The sequence below is a fragment of the Heloderma suspectum genome, chromosome 4, assembly GCF_057233095.1.
Source record: "Heloderma suspectum isolate Gila_16-S chromosome 4, 16-S_ref, whole genome shotgun sequence".
NCBI lineage: Eukaryota > Metazoa > Chordata > Lepidosauria > Squamata > Helodermatidae > Heloderma > Heloderma suspectum.
The window spans coordinates 17,943,256-17,955,980 of record NC_139461.1 but is presented as its reverse complement, the minus strand read 5'-3'; the positions used below and the strand labels follow the sequence as shown (position 1 = coordinate 17,955,980).

At 44.3% G+C, this 12,725-nt stretch overlaps 1 protein-coding gene across 4 annotated transcripts in view; it reads right to left on the bottom strand.

Moving 5' to 3' along the window:
- The window catches only part of ZFAT (zinc finger and AT-hook domain containing), a 109,010-nt gene that overhangs the window by 71,013 nt on the left and 25,272 nt on the right, over positions 1–12,725 (bottom strand). For all 4 annotated transcript variants that reach the window (XM_084848746.1, XM_084848743.1, XM_084848744.1 and 1 more), the window contains exon 4: positions 6,967–7,140. In XM_084848746.1, coding sequence (XP_084704872.1) covers positions 6,967–7,140 — 174 coding nt within the window. The remainder of the gene's footprint in view (positions 1–6,966; positions 7,141–12,725) is intronic.

Here is a 12,725-nt window from a genome sequence, read left to right as displayed (position 1 = left end):
AAACAAAAATGAAGGGGAAACAATTAAGACACCACGAGAAAGAGAATACCTGGTAAAAAAGATAAAGCTGACATTTAGGAGAGAACAGATGGTTTGATGAACAATGGAGGATGCTTCCTCCCTGTTTGTATGTAGGCTCTTCCCTGCCCCCACTTCTTGTCCATTTCGTAGTTTTATACATATTTGTATATAAATATAATACCTACCCCAGTCCTTAATGGTAATGACTGGGACTAAGGAGAGTAGGCAGGTGGGGAGAACACCGGTTAGTTGCCTCTGAGCAGCTTTTGCCCTGGTGGGTTATGTCAATACTGCCATCACATTTCAATTTACGGCATTAGAGACTTAACTAGAAAGGTCACAAATTCAGCCCAGGAATTTGGGATTGGATCCAGAATCAAGCTCCCAAGTCCATTCACACAAAACCCATTTTCGGTTTTCCCTCCATATTTTTTTTCAGGACCCTAAGCGGTGGGAGGAGGGGGGAGCTTCTGAGTTGTTGCCAGTGGAAGTCAAAAACCTTTGCTGACCTACTGTAAATCACCCAAGAAGCCTACTAGTAGATCCCAATCTACCTTCTGCCCACCCCTAGTTTAACACACACACACACACACACACACACACACACACACAGAGTTTTGAAAACTTTAGATTAAATAAAAGCATGTAGGAGGCTGGGCTCGCTGTAGGACAGAAAGAAGAGGCACAGCAATTTCTGCAGAAGGACTGGCTGCAAGGAGTTAAGGGAGGATGTGGTCCTGCTGAAAAGGGATGGTTTCTGCTCCAGAGAAGCACCAAACAGAATCTCAGCAGATAATTAGGTGTGGAGGGGAACAGGGAACTGGGTTTGAAAATGAGGGTATTAAGGATGTATGAACCAATGTGGTCCATTTTCAGGAGGTTTCAGGATTGCACAAGAGTACCATGCTCCTTCTCACAACAGGCAATGCACTGATCTTTCTTTTAAGGGTTAACATAACCAGAACATAGCGATCTAAAGTGATGGAATGTCCTTTGTGCTCCTTGAACTACTGCATGTTTCTTTTTGCCGAGAACGAATGGGTCAGGTTTTCTTGTTTGCAGCCCTGTTAGGTAGATTTTAAAAAAGCCCTGCAAACGCTGCACTGTTGTGCACCTGCACAACACTGCAATGTGCAAACTTTCAACCACATGATGCTATCAGTTCCACCCATATACAGTAGCCACAATGACAAGACCTCAGATTGACCTTGAGCTGTGCATTTGCATGGGTTTTGCACATCGGCTGTAAATCCAAATAATGTCAATCTTGTATGAAACCGGTACTGCCCAGCAATCCCTGGCAGGTGTTTCAGTACACACACAGTTTCCTTGTGCATTTCTTGTGCAGAGGGAGTCTACTCATGTGGGAATTTGGATCAGGCCAAGTAACTCCAAGACAATAGGACTGTATTTCCTATGGGTAATATCCGGAATGCCAATGGGGTGTCATATAGAAAGCAACTGGTCTTATATCCATTGTGGTATGGCTACAATGCAGAATGCTTCCAGTATCACAGATCAACACTGATGGTTTATCTTTGTTTTATTAATGCTACTCTGCACAACAGTAGAGGCTGGTGATTTATGTTGTTGTTGTTCAGTCGTGTCCGACTCTTCGTGACCCCATGGACCATAGCACGCCAGGCATTCCTGTCCTGCGCTCTCTCCCGGAGCGTGCTCAAGTTCATATTCATTGCAGCAGTGATGCTATCTAGCCATCTCATCCTCTGCCGTCCCCTTCTCCTTTTGCCTTCAATCTTTCCCAGCATCAGGGTCTTTTCCAGAGAGTTTTCTCTTCGCATTAGGTGGCCAAAATATTTGAGCTTCAGCTTCAGGATCTGTCCTTCCAATAAGCAGTCAGGGTTGATTTCCTTTAGGATGGACTGATTGGAACTCCTTGCAGTCCAGGGGACTCGTAAGAGTCTTCTCCAGCACCACAGTTCGAAAGCATCAATTCTTCAGCGCTTAGCCTTCCTTATAGTCCAGCTCTCACAGCCATACATTACTACTGGGAAAACCATAGCTTTGATTAGACGGACCTTTGTCGGCAAGGTGATGTCTCTGCTTCTTACTATGCTGTCTAGGTTTGCCATAGCTTTCCTCCCAAGGAGCAAGCGTCTTTTAATTTCATGGCTACAGTCACTGTCTGCGGTGATCTTGGAGCCCAAGAAAATAAAATCTGTCACTGCTTCCATTTCTTCCCTTTCTATATGCCAGGAAGTGATGGGGCCAGATGCCATGATCTTCGTTTTGTTAATGTTGAGTTTCAAACCAGCTTTTGCACTCTCCTCTTTCACCCTCAACAAGAGGCTCTTGAGATCCTCTTCGCTTTCTGCCATTAGGGTGGTATCGTCTGCATATCGGAGGTTGTTGATAATTCTCCCAGCAATCTTAATTCCGACCTGTGATTCAGCCAACCCGGCATTTCTCATGATGTACTCTGCATATAAGTTAAATAAGCAGGGTGACAATATGCAGCTTTGTCGTACTCCTTTCCCAATTTTGAACCAATCGGTTGTTCCATGTCTGGTTCTTACTGTTGCTTCTTGACCCTCGTACAGATTTCTCAGGAGACAGGTAAGGTGGTCTGGTACTCCCATCACTTTAAGAATTTGCCACAGTTTGTTGTGATCCACACAATCAAAGGCTTTAGCGTAGTCAATGAAGCAGAAATAGACGTTTTTCTGGAATTCTCTTGCTTTCTCCATGATCCAGCGAACGTTGGCGATTTGATCTCTAGTTCCTCTGCCTCTTCGAAACCCAGCTTGTACTTCCAGTAGTTCTCGGTTCGTGTACTGCTGAAGCCTAGCTTGTAGGATTTTGAGCATCACCTTGCTGGTGTGTGAAATGAGCGCAATTGTGCAGTAGTCTGAACACTCTTTGGCGTTGCCCTTCTTTGGAATTGGAATGTAAACTGACCTTTTCCAGTCTTGTGGCCACTGTTGAGTGTTCCAAATTTGTTGGCATATTGAATGCGGCACTTTAACAGCATCATCTTTTAGGATTTTAAATAGCTCAGCTGGAATACTGTCATCTCCGCTAGCTTTGTTGTTAGTAATGCTTCCTAAGGCCCACTTGACTTCACTCTCGAGGATGTCCGGCTCAAGTTCAGTGACCGCACTATCATGGCTATCAGGGACATTCAGATCTTTCCTGTATAGTTCTTCTGTGTATTCTTGCCACCTCTTCTTAATCTCATCTGTTTCTGTTAGGTCCCTGCCTTCTTTGTCCTTTATCATGCCCATCTTTGCACAAAACGTTCCCTTGAGATCTCCAATTTTCTTGAAGAGATCTCTAGTCTTTCCCATTCTGTTGTTTTCCTCGATTTCTTTGCATTGTTCATTTAAGAAGGCCTTCTTGTCTCTCCTTGCTATTCGCTGGAACTCTGCATTCAGTTGGATATATCTTCCCCTTTCTCCCTTGCTTTTCGCTTCCCTTCTTTCCCTCATCAGACAGCCACTTGACTTTCTTGCATTTCTTTTTCTTTGGGATGGATTTCGTTGCTGCCTCCTGAACAATGTTATGGACCTCCATCCATAGTTCCTCAGGCACGCTGTCTATCAGGTCTAATCCCTGAAATCTATTCCTCAACTCCACTGTATATTCATTAGGGATATGATTTAGGTCATACCTGAATGGTTTAGTGGTTTTCCCTATGTTCTTCAATTTCAGCCGAAATTTTGCAACAAGAAGCTCATGATCTGAGCCACAGTCAGCTCCAGGTCTTGTTTTGACTGACTGTATAGAGCTTCTCCATCTTTGGCTGCAAAGGACATAATCAATCTGATTTCAATATTGACCATCTGGTGATGTCCATGTGTAGAGTCGCCTCTTGTGCTGTTGGAAAAGAGTGTTTGCTATGATCAGCGTGTTCTCTTGGCAAAACTCTATTAGCTTTTGTCCTGCTTCATTTTGTACACCAAGGCCATGCCTGCCTGTTATCCCGGTGATTTCTTGACTTCCTGCTTTAGCATTCCAATCCCCTATGATGAAGAGGACATCTTTTTTTGGTGTTAGTTCTAGAAGGTGTTGTAGGTCTTCATAGAACCCATCCACCTCAGCTTCTTCGGCATCAGTGGTTGGGGCATAGACTTTAATTACTGTGATGTTGAATGGTTTGCCTTGGATTCGTACTGAGATCATTCTATCGTTTTTAAGATTGTACCCCAGTACTGCTTTTCCCACCCTTTTGTTGACTATGAGTGCTACTCCATTTCTTCTAAGGGATTCTTGCCCACAGTAGTAGATATGATGGTCACCTGAATTAAATTCGCCCATGCCTGTCCATTTGAGTTCGCTGATTCCCAAGATGTCGATGTTCAATCTTGCCATCTCATGTCTGACCACCTCCAGCTTACCTGGATTCATTGATCTGACATTCCAGGTTCCTAAACAATATTGTTCTTTACAGCATCGGATTTTCTTTTCACCACCAGACACATCCACAGCTGAGTGTCCTTTCGGCTTTGGCCCAGCCGCTTCACTCTTTCTGGCACTACTTGGAAATTCCCTCTGCTCTTCCCCAGTAGTATATTGGACACCTTCCGACCTGAGGGGCTCATCTTCCGGCGTCATCTCTTTTAGCCTTGTGATACGTTCCATGGGGTTTCTTGGCAAGAATACTGGAGTGGGTTGCCATTTCCTTCTCCAGTGGACCACATTTTGTCAGAACTCTCTGCCATGACCTGTCCGTCTTGGGTGGCCCTGCACGGCATAGCTTATGGCTTCACTGAGTTACGCAAGCCCCTTCGCCGCAACAAGGCAGTGATCCTTTCATAAATGTTAATTCCACCTTAATAAAAGTAAATAAGTGCATCTGACTTCTCTTCCCTGGAAAACTAGAAGCAGTCAGATTTGCCAAAAAGAAATTGGCCAGAGCCCTGCGTTGCACCACAAAGATGAAGCCTCTGAACCTGATTCTAAGTGGCACAGAGAAGTGGATTGAGCAGCGAATATAAAAGCTTTGCCAGCATCTCATGTTAGAAATAAAACCCAAAACTCAGAGGAAGGCTGACTGCACAGGATACACCTCGCAATATTCTAAAGGAGTGCGGGGGAGGATGTCTAGTAATAAGCTCTCTTTCCCCCTCCCTTCTTCCAGTTGATAAAAAACTTACATGGCATGTTCAATGAGGATTTTATTACAGAACATCTGAAAAAGGAAGGGGCATTTGTGAAATGTATTCAGCTCAGATGAAAGGTTGCCACTGGGTATTAAGGCACAATAAAAATCCTGCAGTTTAAACAATGTAAACCGACTTCTCTGTCCAACTTACTGATGATCTAGTATAGTCAAAAGGGGGAAAATACATGAGTTTATCATACATATGCCAACAGCAAGCCACATGAAATATTACACACACACATAAAAAAAATCTGGTGAAACTCTCTAGGGAAATGTTTAAGCAATGTCTTTATGGGACCGTGAAAAGAAAAAGAGGCCATAGTAGCCTAAAAACTTCTAGATGCATCAAAGAAGCTGATGAAGCTAAGAGAGACAGATAGACAGACAGGCAGTGATCTGTAGGCGCTCACTCTTTAAATATATCCCAAGGCTTGCAAAAGCAAAGGATCCTCTTATCTCCAGCTTCCACTGAGATGGTACGCCTAACATGGAACAGCTCCAGATGCACCATTACATGGGGCAAGACAGTTCTCTGACATCTCAAAGGTCTAATAATAGCACAAGGAGAAAGAAGGAGGAGTTGTTGTAGCACTAGTCATTGTCCCTGCTCTTTTCTGTTTCCCAAAAGACTTTTGGCCAAGGTTTAAGACTGGTTCTTATAACACGACAGCCCACTATGGCTTAATTTACCCAGGGGGGGCTGTTGTGTTGTGCCAGGTGCCCACAGGGGCCATTTTTACATAGGCCCCAGCTTGAGGTGGCTTGTAGTGTCATGCAAACCCAGGCAGCAGGGTTTGTTTGAGGGTTAGACAACCCCCAAATAACCCATGGCTTGTTGAAGGGTCATCTGAGGGTTGTCTAACCCTTAAACAACCCCTGCTGCCTGGGTTCACATGACATGACAAGCCACCACAAGGTGCCTGGCACATACAACAGCCCCCATGGGTAAATTAAGCCATGGTGGGCTGTCCTGACATGCAAACAAGCCCTATACCTCCTTCAGGACTGGGGTGAGGTGTCATCATGGAAGATCCATGCAGAACACTGAATTCTGAGGCTATGGAGGGTTAACATAAATATGTGTGTGCATCTGTGGAAAGAGGCACATTGTGACAGACTTGCACAAACCCCTGGAGACTGCCCTGAATTCCTTGGAGACATGGCAGCACACAAATTTGATCAATAAATAATACATATGCTATACTATGATTATATTACAATAGTAGTATGCATCCTTTTTTAAAAAAAAGAAGATAGCTTAAATAAATATTTGCACTACCACCCAGAACCTTAAGATGAGTGGCCTGATGGACGTCTGATTGGATGGATGGAAGGATGGGTGGATAAAAAGATCCCTTTGATCTCTACACGGTAAAGTTAATTGAGGTTAGGAAAATCAACTGCCAAATTCCTTTTGAGTTTTTCATGTCAAGTGTTCACACAAAGTGACCCTAAATTCCAAATACAGGGTTCAGGAATTCTGCACTATTTACAAACAAATGCATTTGCCACCCACATTTTCGATTTCTTTCTCTCTCTGCAATCCTGATGCCCAGGGCTTGAAACCTAAGATTTTCAGGATTCTGCAGCATCTTTCTGATTTTGTATTAAAGGCTACATTCTGTGTTTTGAAGTGTAATTGCAGCAATGCAGATACATATTACAACACGTTATGTGCTGCACGAGCATAAACCATTTACATTAAAATAAAGAGAATGGCAAAACTTGCTTCAGATCAAAAATGGTTGGAGTTGTTCATCTTACTCTAACAACTTTATGAAGTAAAAGCATTCTGTTTTTACAAGTGCACAGTTAGTTACCTGGAATTGCTTCATGAGCTGTCAAAACTACACTTATAATAGGATTCTTAGCTCCTGAGACTTGGTCTGCTTCCTTTGTGAAAAGACTCTTCTCAGCTCTCTGTAGCCGTTGCCTCTTTGGTGCTTTTTCTCGCTCGTCTTCCCTCCTGTCAAGGTCAACGTCAGAATCATTACCTAAAGAGCAAACATCAAAAAGAATGTAAAAGGAGGGCCATGAGCTGCTTTTATACAGCAGCCGACACCATCAATCGACCAGTGAGGCTTTCTGTTCTTTTGTTGAAAAGGAAACTAGCTTGCAACGATTAGCAGAAGTTGCACTACTGTCCCCTGCACACTTCTACACTGGGGTGGGGAAGGAGAAGTAGAGCTCTAATGTTTTGTGACACAAACAAAATAGATTTTAAATCTAACGCTGAAATCCAGCTGAGCGAAGGGATGACAGTGCCACATCCAAGTTGGCAAGGTGAAGCTGTCTGCAATGGTGGGCAATGACACTTGAGATTGCATTACCCTAGGAATAAGTAAGGAGAGGAAACATCGTTTCACTACTGTTGAGTCTTGTGTGTGGGCTGTAGTGGGTAGGAACAGGGGTACTGGGTTATGTATGTGATAGGGGGCCTGATGACAGTCACAGCTGAAGGTGGCCCATGGTAGCCCTGCTGCAGCTGAGCAGCAAGCCCCTCCCATGATGAGTCACACAGTGTCTGCCCCTGTTGGTCTTGAACCATGATCATTAGAGAGGAATCCAGGGAGCCATAATTCCTCTGCAACCAAACACAGCCCATCCAATGCAAGAACTACAATCAATACACTGAGGTCAGAGCACCGAACTACAGTTGCCATATCCAAGCCAAATGTCTGTCCCATTTGGAACCATTGTTTACACTTTACATGCCTGATTAAGCTTGGCTCTGAACTTCCGTTTTCTGAATACATTCGGGCTCCTGGGTTATTTGCCAATGCCCCCCACCCCAGCAACCATTATGATATTTAGGTGTAAACCTAAAAACGTGAGGTGGCAAACAGGAGTTTGAAAACACACGCACTGTACTTGTCAGAGAACCAGGATCAGCTGCAGCTTGTGGTTGGGAAGATACCCAGTGCCAACCTGTTTGTTGCTGGTAGTGCGTGAACTGACCCTGCTGGATTGTCCACCTTCCAATCTGCATTCCTGCCTTGCCCTTCCGAAGTTTGCTTACATATGAACACACTCTGTCTCTTTTCACCATGATGGCTTAAAGAGAACCCCATATTCACAGCCAGTGGCACTCTGATTACCAGACACTGGAAACAAACACTTGGGGATGGCAAACTCCATCTTGCTTTTAAGCTTCCCAGTGGCATCTCCATTCCTGGCCACTGTTGGCTACAGAGTGCTAGACTACACAGCAAAGGAACTCTTATATTCTTATATATAGTCTGGTCCAGCAAAGGAATATTTACATTCTTATGCCTCTCAGCCTACGATGGGCAGGGGGAAAGCTTTCAAGGTCTGAGCAAGCATTATAATACTCACTGCATTCAGTAGAATTGCTATTCCATTTTGGATGGAAAACAGGGCATAATCCAGTAGTAACTACAGCAAATTCAAGGAATTTTGGAAGCCAGGAGGGAGCCAGCATTATACACTTGATCATCCTATCATTTCTAATCCCCACCCCATGCCACACATACAAACTCTCTCTCTCTTTGCCTCTCTACCCACTAGTCATATTGGCCTAAACTGGCACTATGCGCTGTTTTAAGGATCAACAGTCAAAGTTCATTAATTTGTAAATGCAAGCAGGTGTCAACAAATGACAACAGATAAAAGACGTCTCTTTTTTGCCAGTTATCTTATTGATGGGGCTTATGATTCCTGTGATTAAAATGTTGTCACTGTCGTTGTTTTTAAATGAAGAATAAGAACTGCTAAGGGGAGTGGGAGAATGGGTCAGGGAGATGCCTCCATCCCGTGAATGACTGGAGAAGGAGTGAGGAGTAAGACTGCATTCAGGAGAGGAAAAGCAGGTATTTGTCCATGGCAAAGCAAAAGTCTAACAGCTGTGCAAATGCAAACAAAATAGTTTAATTTAACATATGGAACAAATCTATTAGGAGATGGAATTCGCAGATAAAATTTGTCAGCAAGGGAAGTCTGCTGGGATTTGTGATGGAGTTGCCAAAATAACAAGCAACGCAGTGAAGGTGGAAATAAATGTGCGCAGAAGGACCAGAAAAAGATACATTAAACACAAAACAAAGCAAGATGTTTTCACTGGGGATGGGCGAGGGGGGGGGGGGAATGTGACAAGCCCCAATTTGGACAATGCGTGTTCAGCAACTTTGAAAAAGCCTGTTTGCATCAATGGGTGCCAAATTGATCCTGCAAATCAGCCACGAGTCAAGTTCTTCTGCCTATCGTACCATGAGCCAGCCTGATCACTGGGCTGATAGAGACACCCAGTGCCAGTCAGCTGGCATGCATTTTGCCACATCCCTCTAAAGTGAGCCCTCTGTTCCTCAAACACTGGACTTCTTGCTGCCTCCTCTTATCTTCCATCTCATGCACAAGCTGTTTGGGTTGAACATCAAACCCGCTCCACTTAGAATGACTAAAACAAACTTTTTTTTGAGTTCATGCTTTTCCTCCCTTCTTCTCACAAGAGCCTGATTGAGATGAATAGTCTTCATTCCTGCCCTACCTTGCAAAGAAACATTAAGCAATCAGTTTGAGCAGCTGGCACTTTGATTTGGAAAACTAATAAACTGACCTCCTGTATCCAGATCTATGCAATTTAAACCTCAGTGCAGCATGCACAAAGTCTCAGCTGTCCATGGAGGCTCAGGTGTCAGCTGTGAGCCAGACAGCGCTGTACCAACTCCATCTGATACGGCAGCTGTGCCCCTACCTTCCTGACCATCTGCTCCCATCAGTAGTACATGCCCTGGTCTCCTCTCATCTAGACTACTGTAATGTGCTCTACACGGGGTTACCCTTGAAGATGGTTCGGAAGCTGAAGCTGGTGCAGAACGCAGAGGCTCGCCTGATTAAATGCAGCTGCTGGTGTGATCACATCACTCCGGTGCTGAAGGAGTTGCACTGGTTACCAGTTGTTTTCCGGGCCAAATTCAACATGTTGGTTTTGACCTTTAAAACCCTATATGGTTCCGGCCCAGCCTATCTTAAGGAGTGCCTCCAGCAACACCAGACAGGCCGCTCAACAAGATCAGCCTCAGATGGCCTTCTCTCTGTCCCATCAGCCAGGACAGCTGGCTGGTGAGGGAGAGGGCCTTCTCTGTGGTGGCCCCCACTCTGTGGAACTCCCTCCCTAGGGAACTCTGCCATGCCCCCTCTTTCATGAGCTTCTGCCACACATTAAAAACGTGGTTGTTCAGGCAGGTGTTTGGGGCGGGTTAGGGTACTTTTAGAAATACAACGTTTTAATGTGGAATTGTATTGTTTTAAACTGTTGTATTGCCCAGAGTGGCTGGGTGACCGGCCAGGTGGGCGATCAAGAAATTTAATAAAATAAAATAAATAATTTGATGCTATGCTGCATCTGTATTTAGATGGCATTTACGGGGATGTTCGCATCTCTACTGATGAAGGCGGCGGCTGTCAGTGACATATGAATCAGTATCTTCAATGGCATTTCAAGCTAGCCATCAAGATTTTCTACTCGGGGTCCCTAATTGGTGCTTCTGCCGTATACTGTGCATTCTATATTGGAGAGGCTCCCTGGAGAATCTCCAGTACATGTACTGGTCCCTTAACTGGCATGCTTTGAACTTGCTCTTCGTTGGAGAATTTGGCTCTTCAATGGAGTGTGTGTCTCTTTACTACTGGTCCTCTGCAGGATGGTAGTCATCACAATATTTTAAAAAAGGGTGGGGGAGACGATTATTTTGAAAGATTTCCACAAAACCAGGTATACTTTCACATGTGCAGAGACTACAGAAGTGGTTTTGGCTTAAAGAGGCTATTTGTTCAAAGCCCTTGCCCCACAGCAGGTGCCAAGCAGCCACCACATGCTGGGAACCCAGGGCACCACTGCTGCTTTTCAGCTACAGCCCTAGGTAGGCAGCCAACCGTTCTGCTGGTCCTGGAAATGCAGGAGAATACAGGTTGAAGTAACTGGACCAGTGCAGGGTATTAACCGCTCCCTGCCCTAGCCAGAGGAAGAGATTTTGCCGCGCAGAAGCTTCATGGATGGGAAGGAGAGAGAAAGGAAACACTCAAGTGGTTTGTGGGAGCTGAGTTATGAAGTACGAGCCCATTAGTGCTGGATGACTCTGACAACAGAAAGACGTAAAAGAAAAGAAGTATCGGTAAGAAGTAAGCCAAACCACCCAGCATAGCCATATACCTAAGATCAGCCCTGGTTATTCTATTATGCGAGAAGGAAGATGAAGGTCACAGAAAAAAAAGTTGTGTAAAAATCTGGTGCGGCTGCCCATAACCATCAGTCACACAATTGCTGTCATGACAATCATGGTACATATCTTCAAGATCCAAATGCAACAAATACTTAAGACCTTGTACAGGATCAATATCTAAAATCCTTATTTATTTTTTTTAAAATGTAGACATTTATATTTCCATTTCAGCACAGGAATTCATGGGCCCCTCTTCCCAATATAATATCCACACAGAGAACCTCCAAATCTGAGTTTTCACTTTTCACTTTAAAAGTCAATGCAAGAGCAAAAGTTCAAACGTAACGTTACAAATTAATTTTGACTAGTGATGGGCAACCTCCCCTTGGCACAATTCGTAATCGGATTGCAAATTGCGAGCATCATTGTCAATTGCTTGGAAAAAAATATTACTTCTTGGAAAGAGGGTTTTAAAATGGGCTGGCAATGTTTATGCGTATGTGTTCTCACAATGCTGCTAGGGAATTGTCGTGTGAATGTGAGGGTGTCTTGGACCGAAGCCTGAACTCATGAATAATCCAGAAGACGCATATGCGTGCTCTCTCTCTCTCTTGCACACGCACACACACACACCAAACAGCCATTATAGAAAAAAATCTTCCCAGTGATTTCCAGGAAACCTCCTGGTTACAGGGTCAAACTGAAGTAGAAGGCAGCATGGATTCAATTCCCACTCCCTCCACAGCCAAACACACAAGACTATAAATGATATTCCTGAGACAATGGATTACCAAAGCACTGTTCTGTAACTACATTCCCATTTTATAATGTCCACACACTCATTCGAGAATAAAGGTTTACAGTAACCAACTTCTCACCATGAACTAAGACACATGCCAGCCACTCCAAGCTATTCAGAGGAAGGGTGGAGTATACATGTAAATAAATAAATATACCACAACATACAATTCTGCCACACCGTCAGCTCCACAAGGCCCTGTGCTGCATTATTTGGGCTCAGTTTGGGCCAAAGCAAACCCTTCCAAGAGTTTCTCAACATTTTACTGAGAAGCAGCCAAGCACCACATTTTTGGATGAATAAGGGCACATCCACACAAACATAAGGCACTCAAGGTGTCAAACTTGAAGGGTCATTTCCTTCCACACCATACCAACCTACTTGCACTTTAAGGTCATCAGCTGATGTGCCCTTCTCCAAATACCATGGATCAGAGATGAGCTTTGTTAGAAGGCAGAGGGCTTTTTTTGGTACTGGTGCCAGAGCTCTGGAATGCCCTTCCCAGGGAGGGATACCTGGCACCAACTTTGCTGCCTTAGGCACCAGGCAAAACTTTTTTTATTCACCCAAGTATTTCAAAACAGTTTTACTACCTTACAGA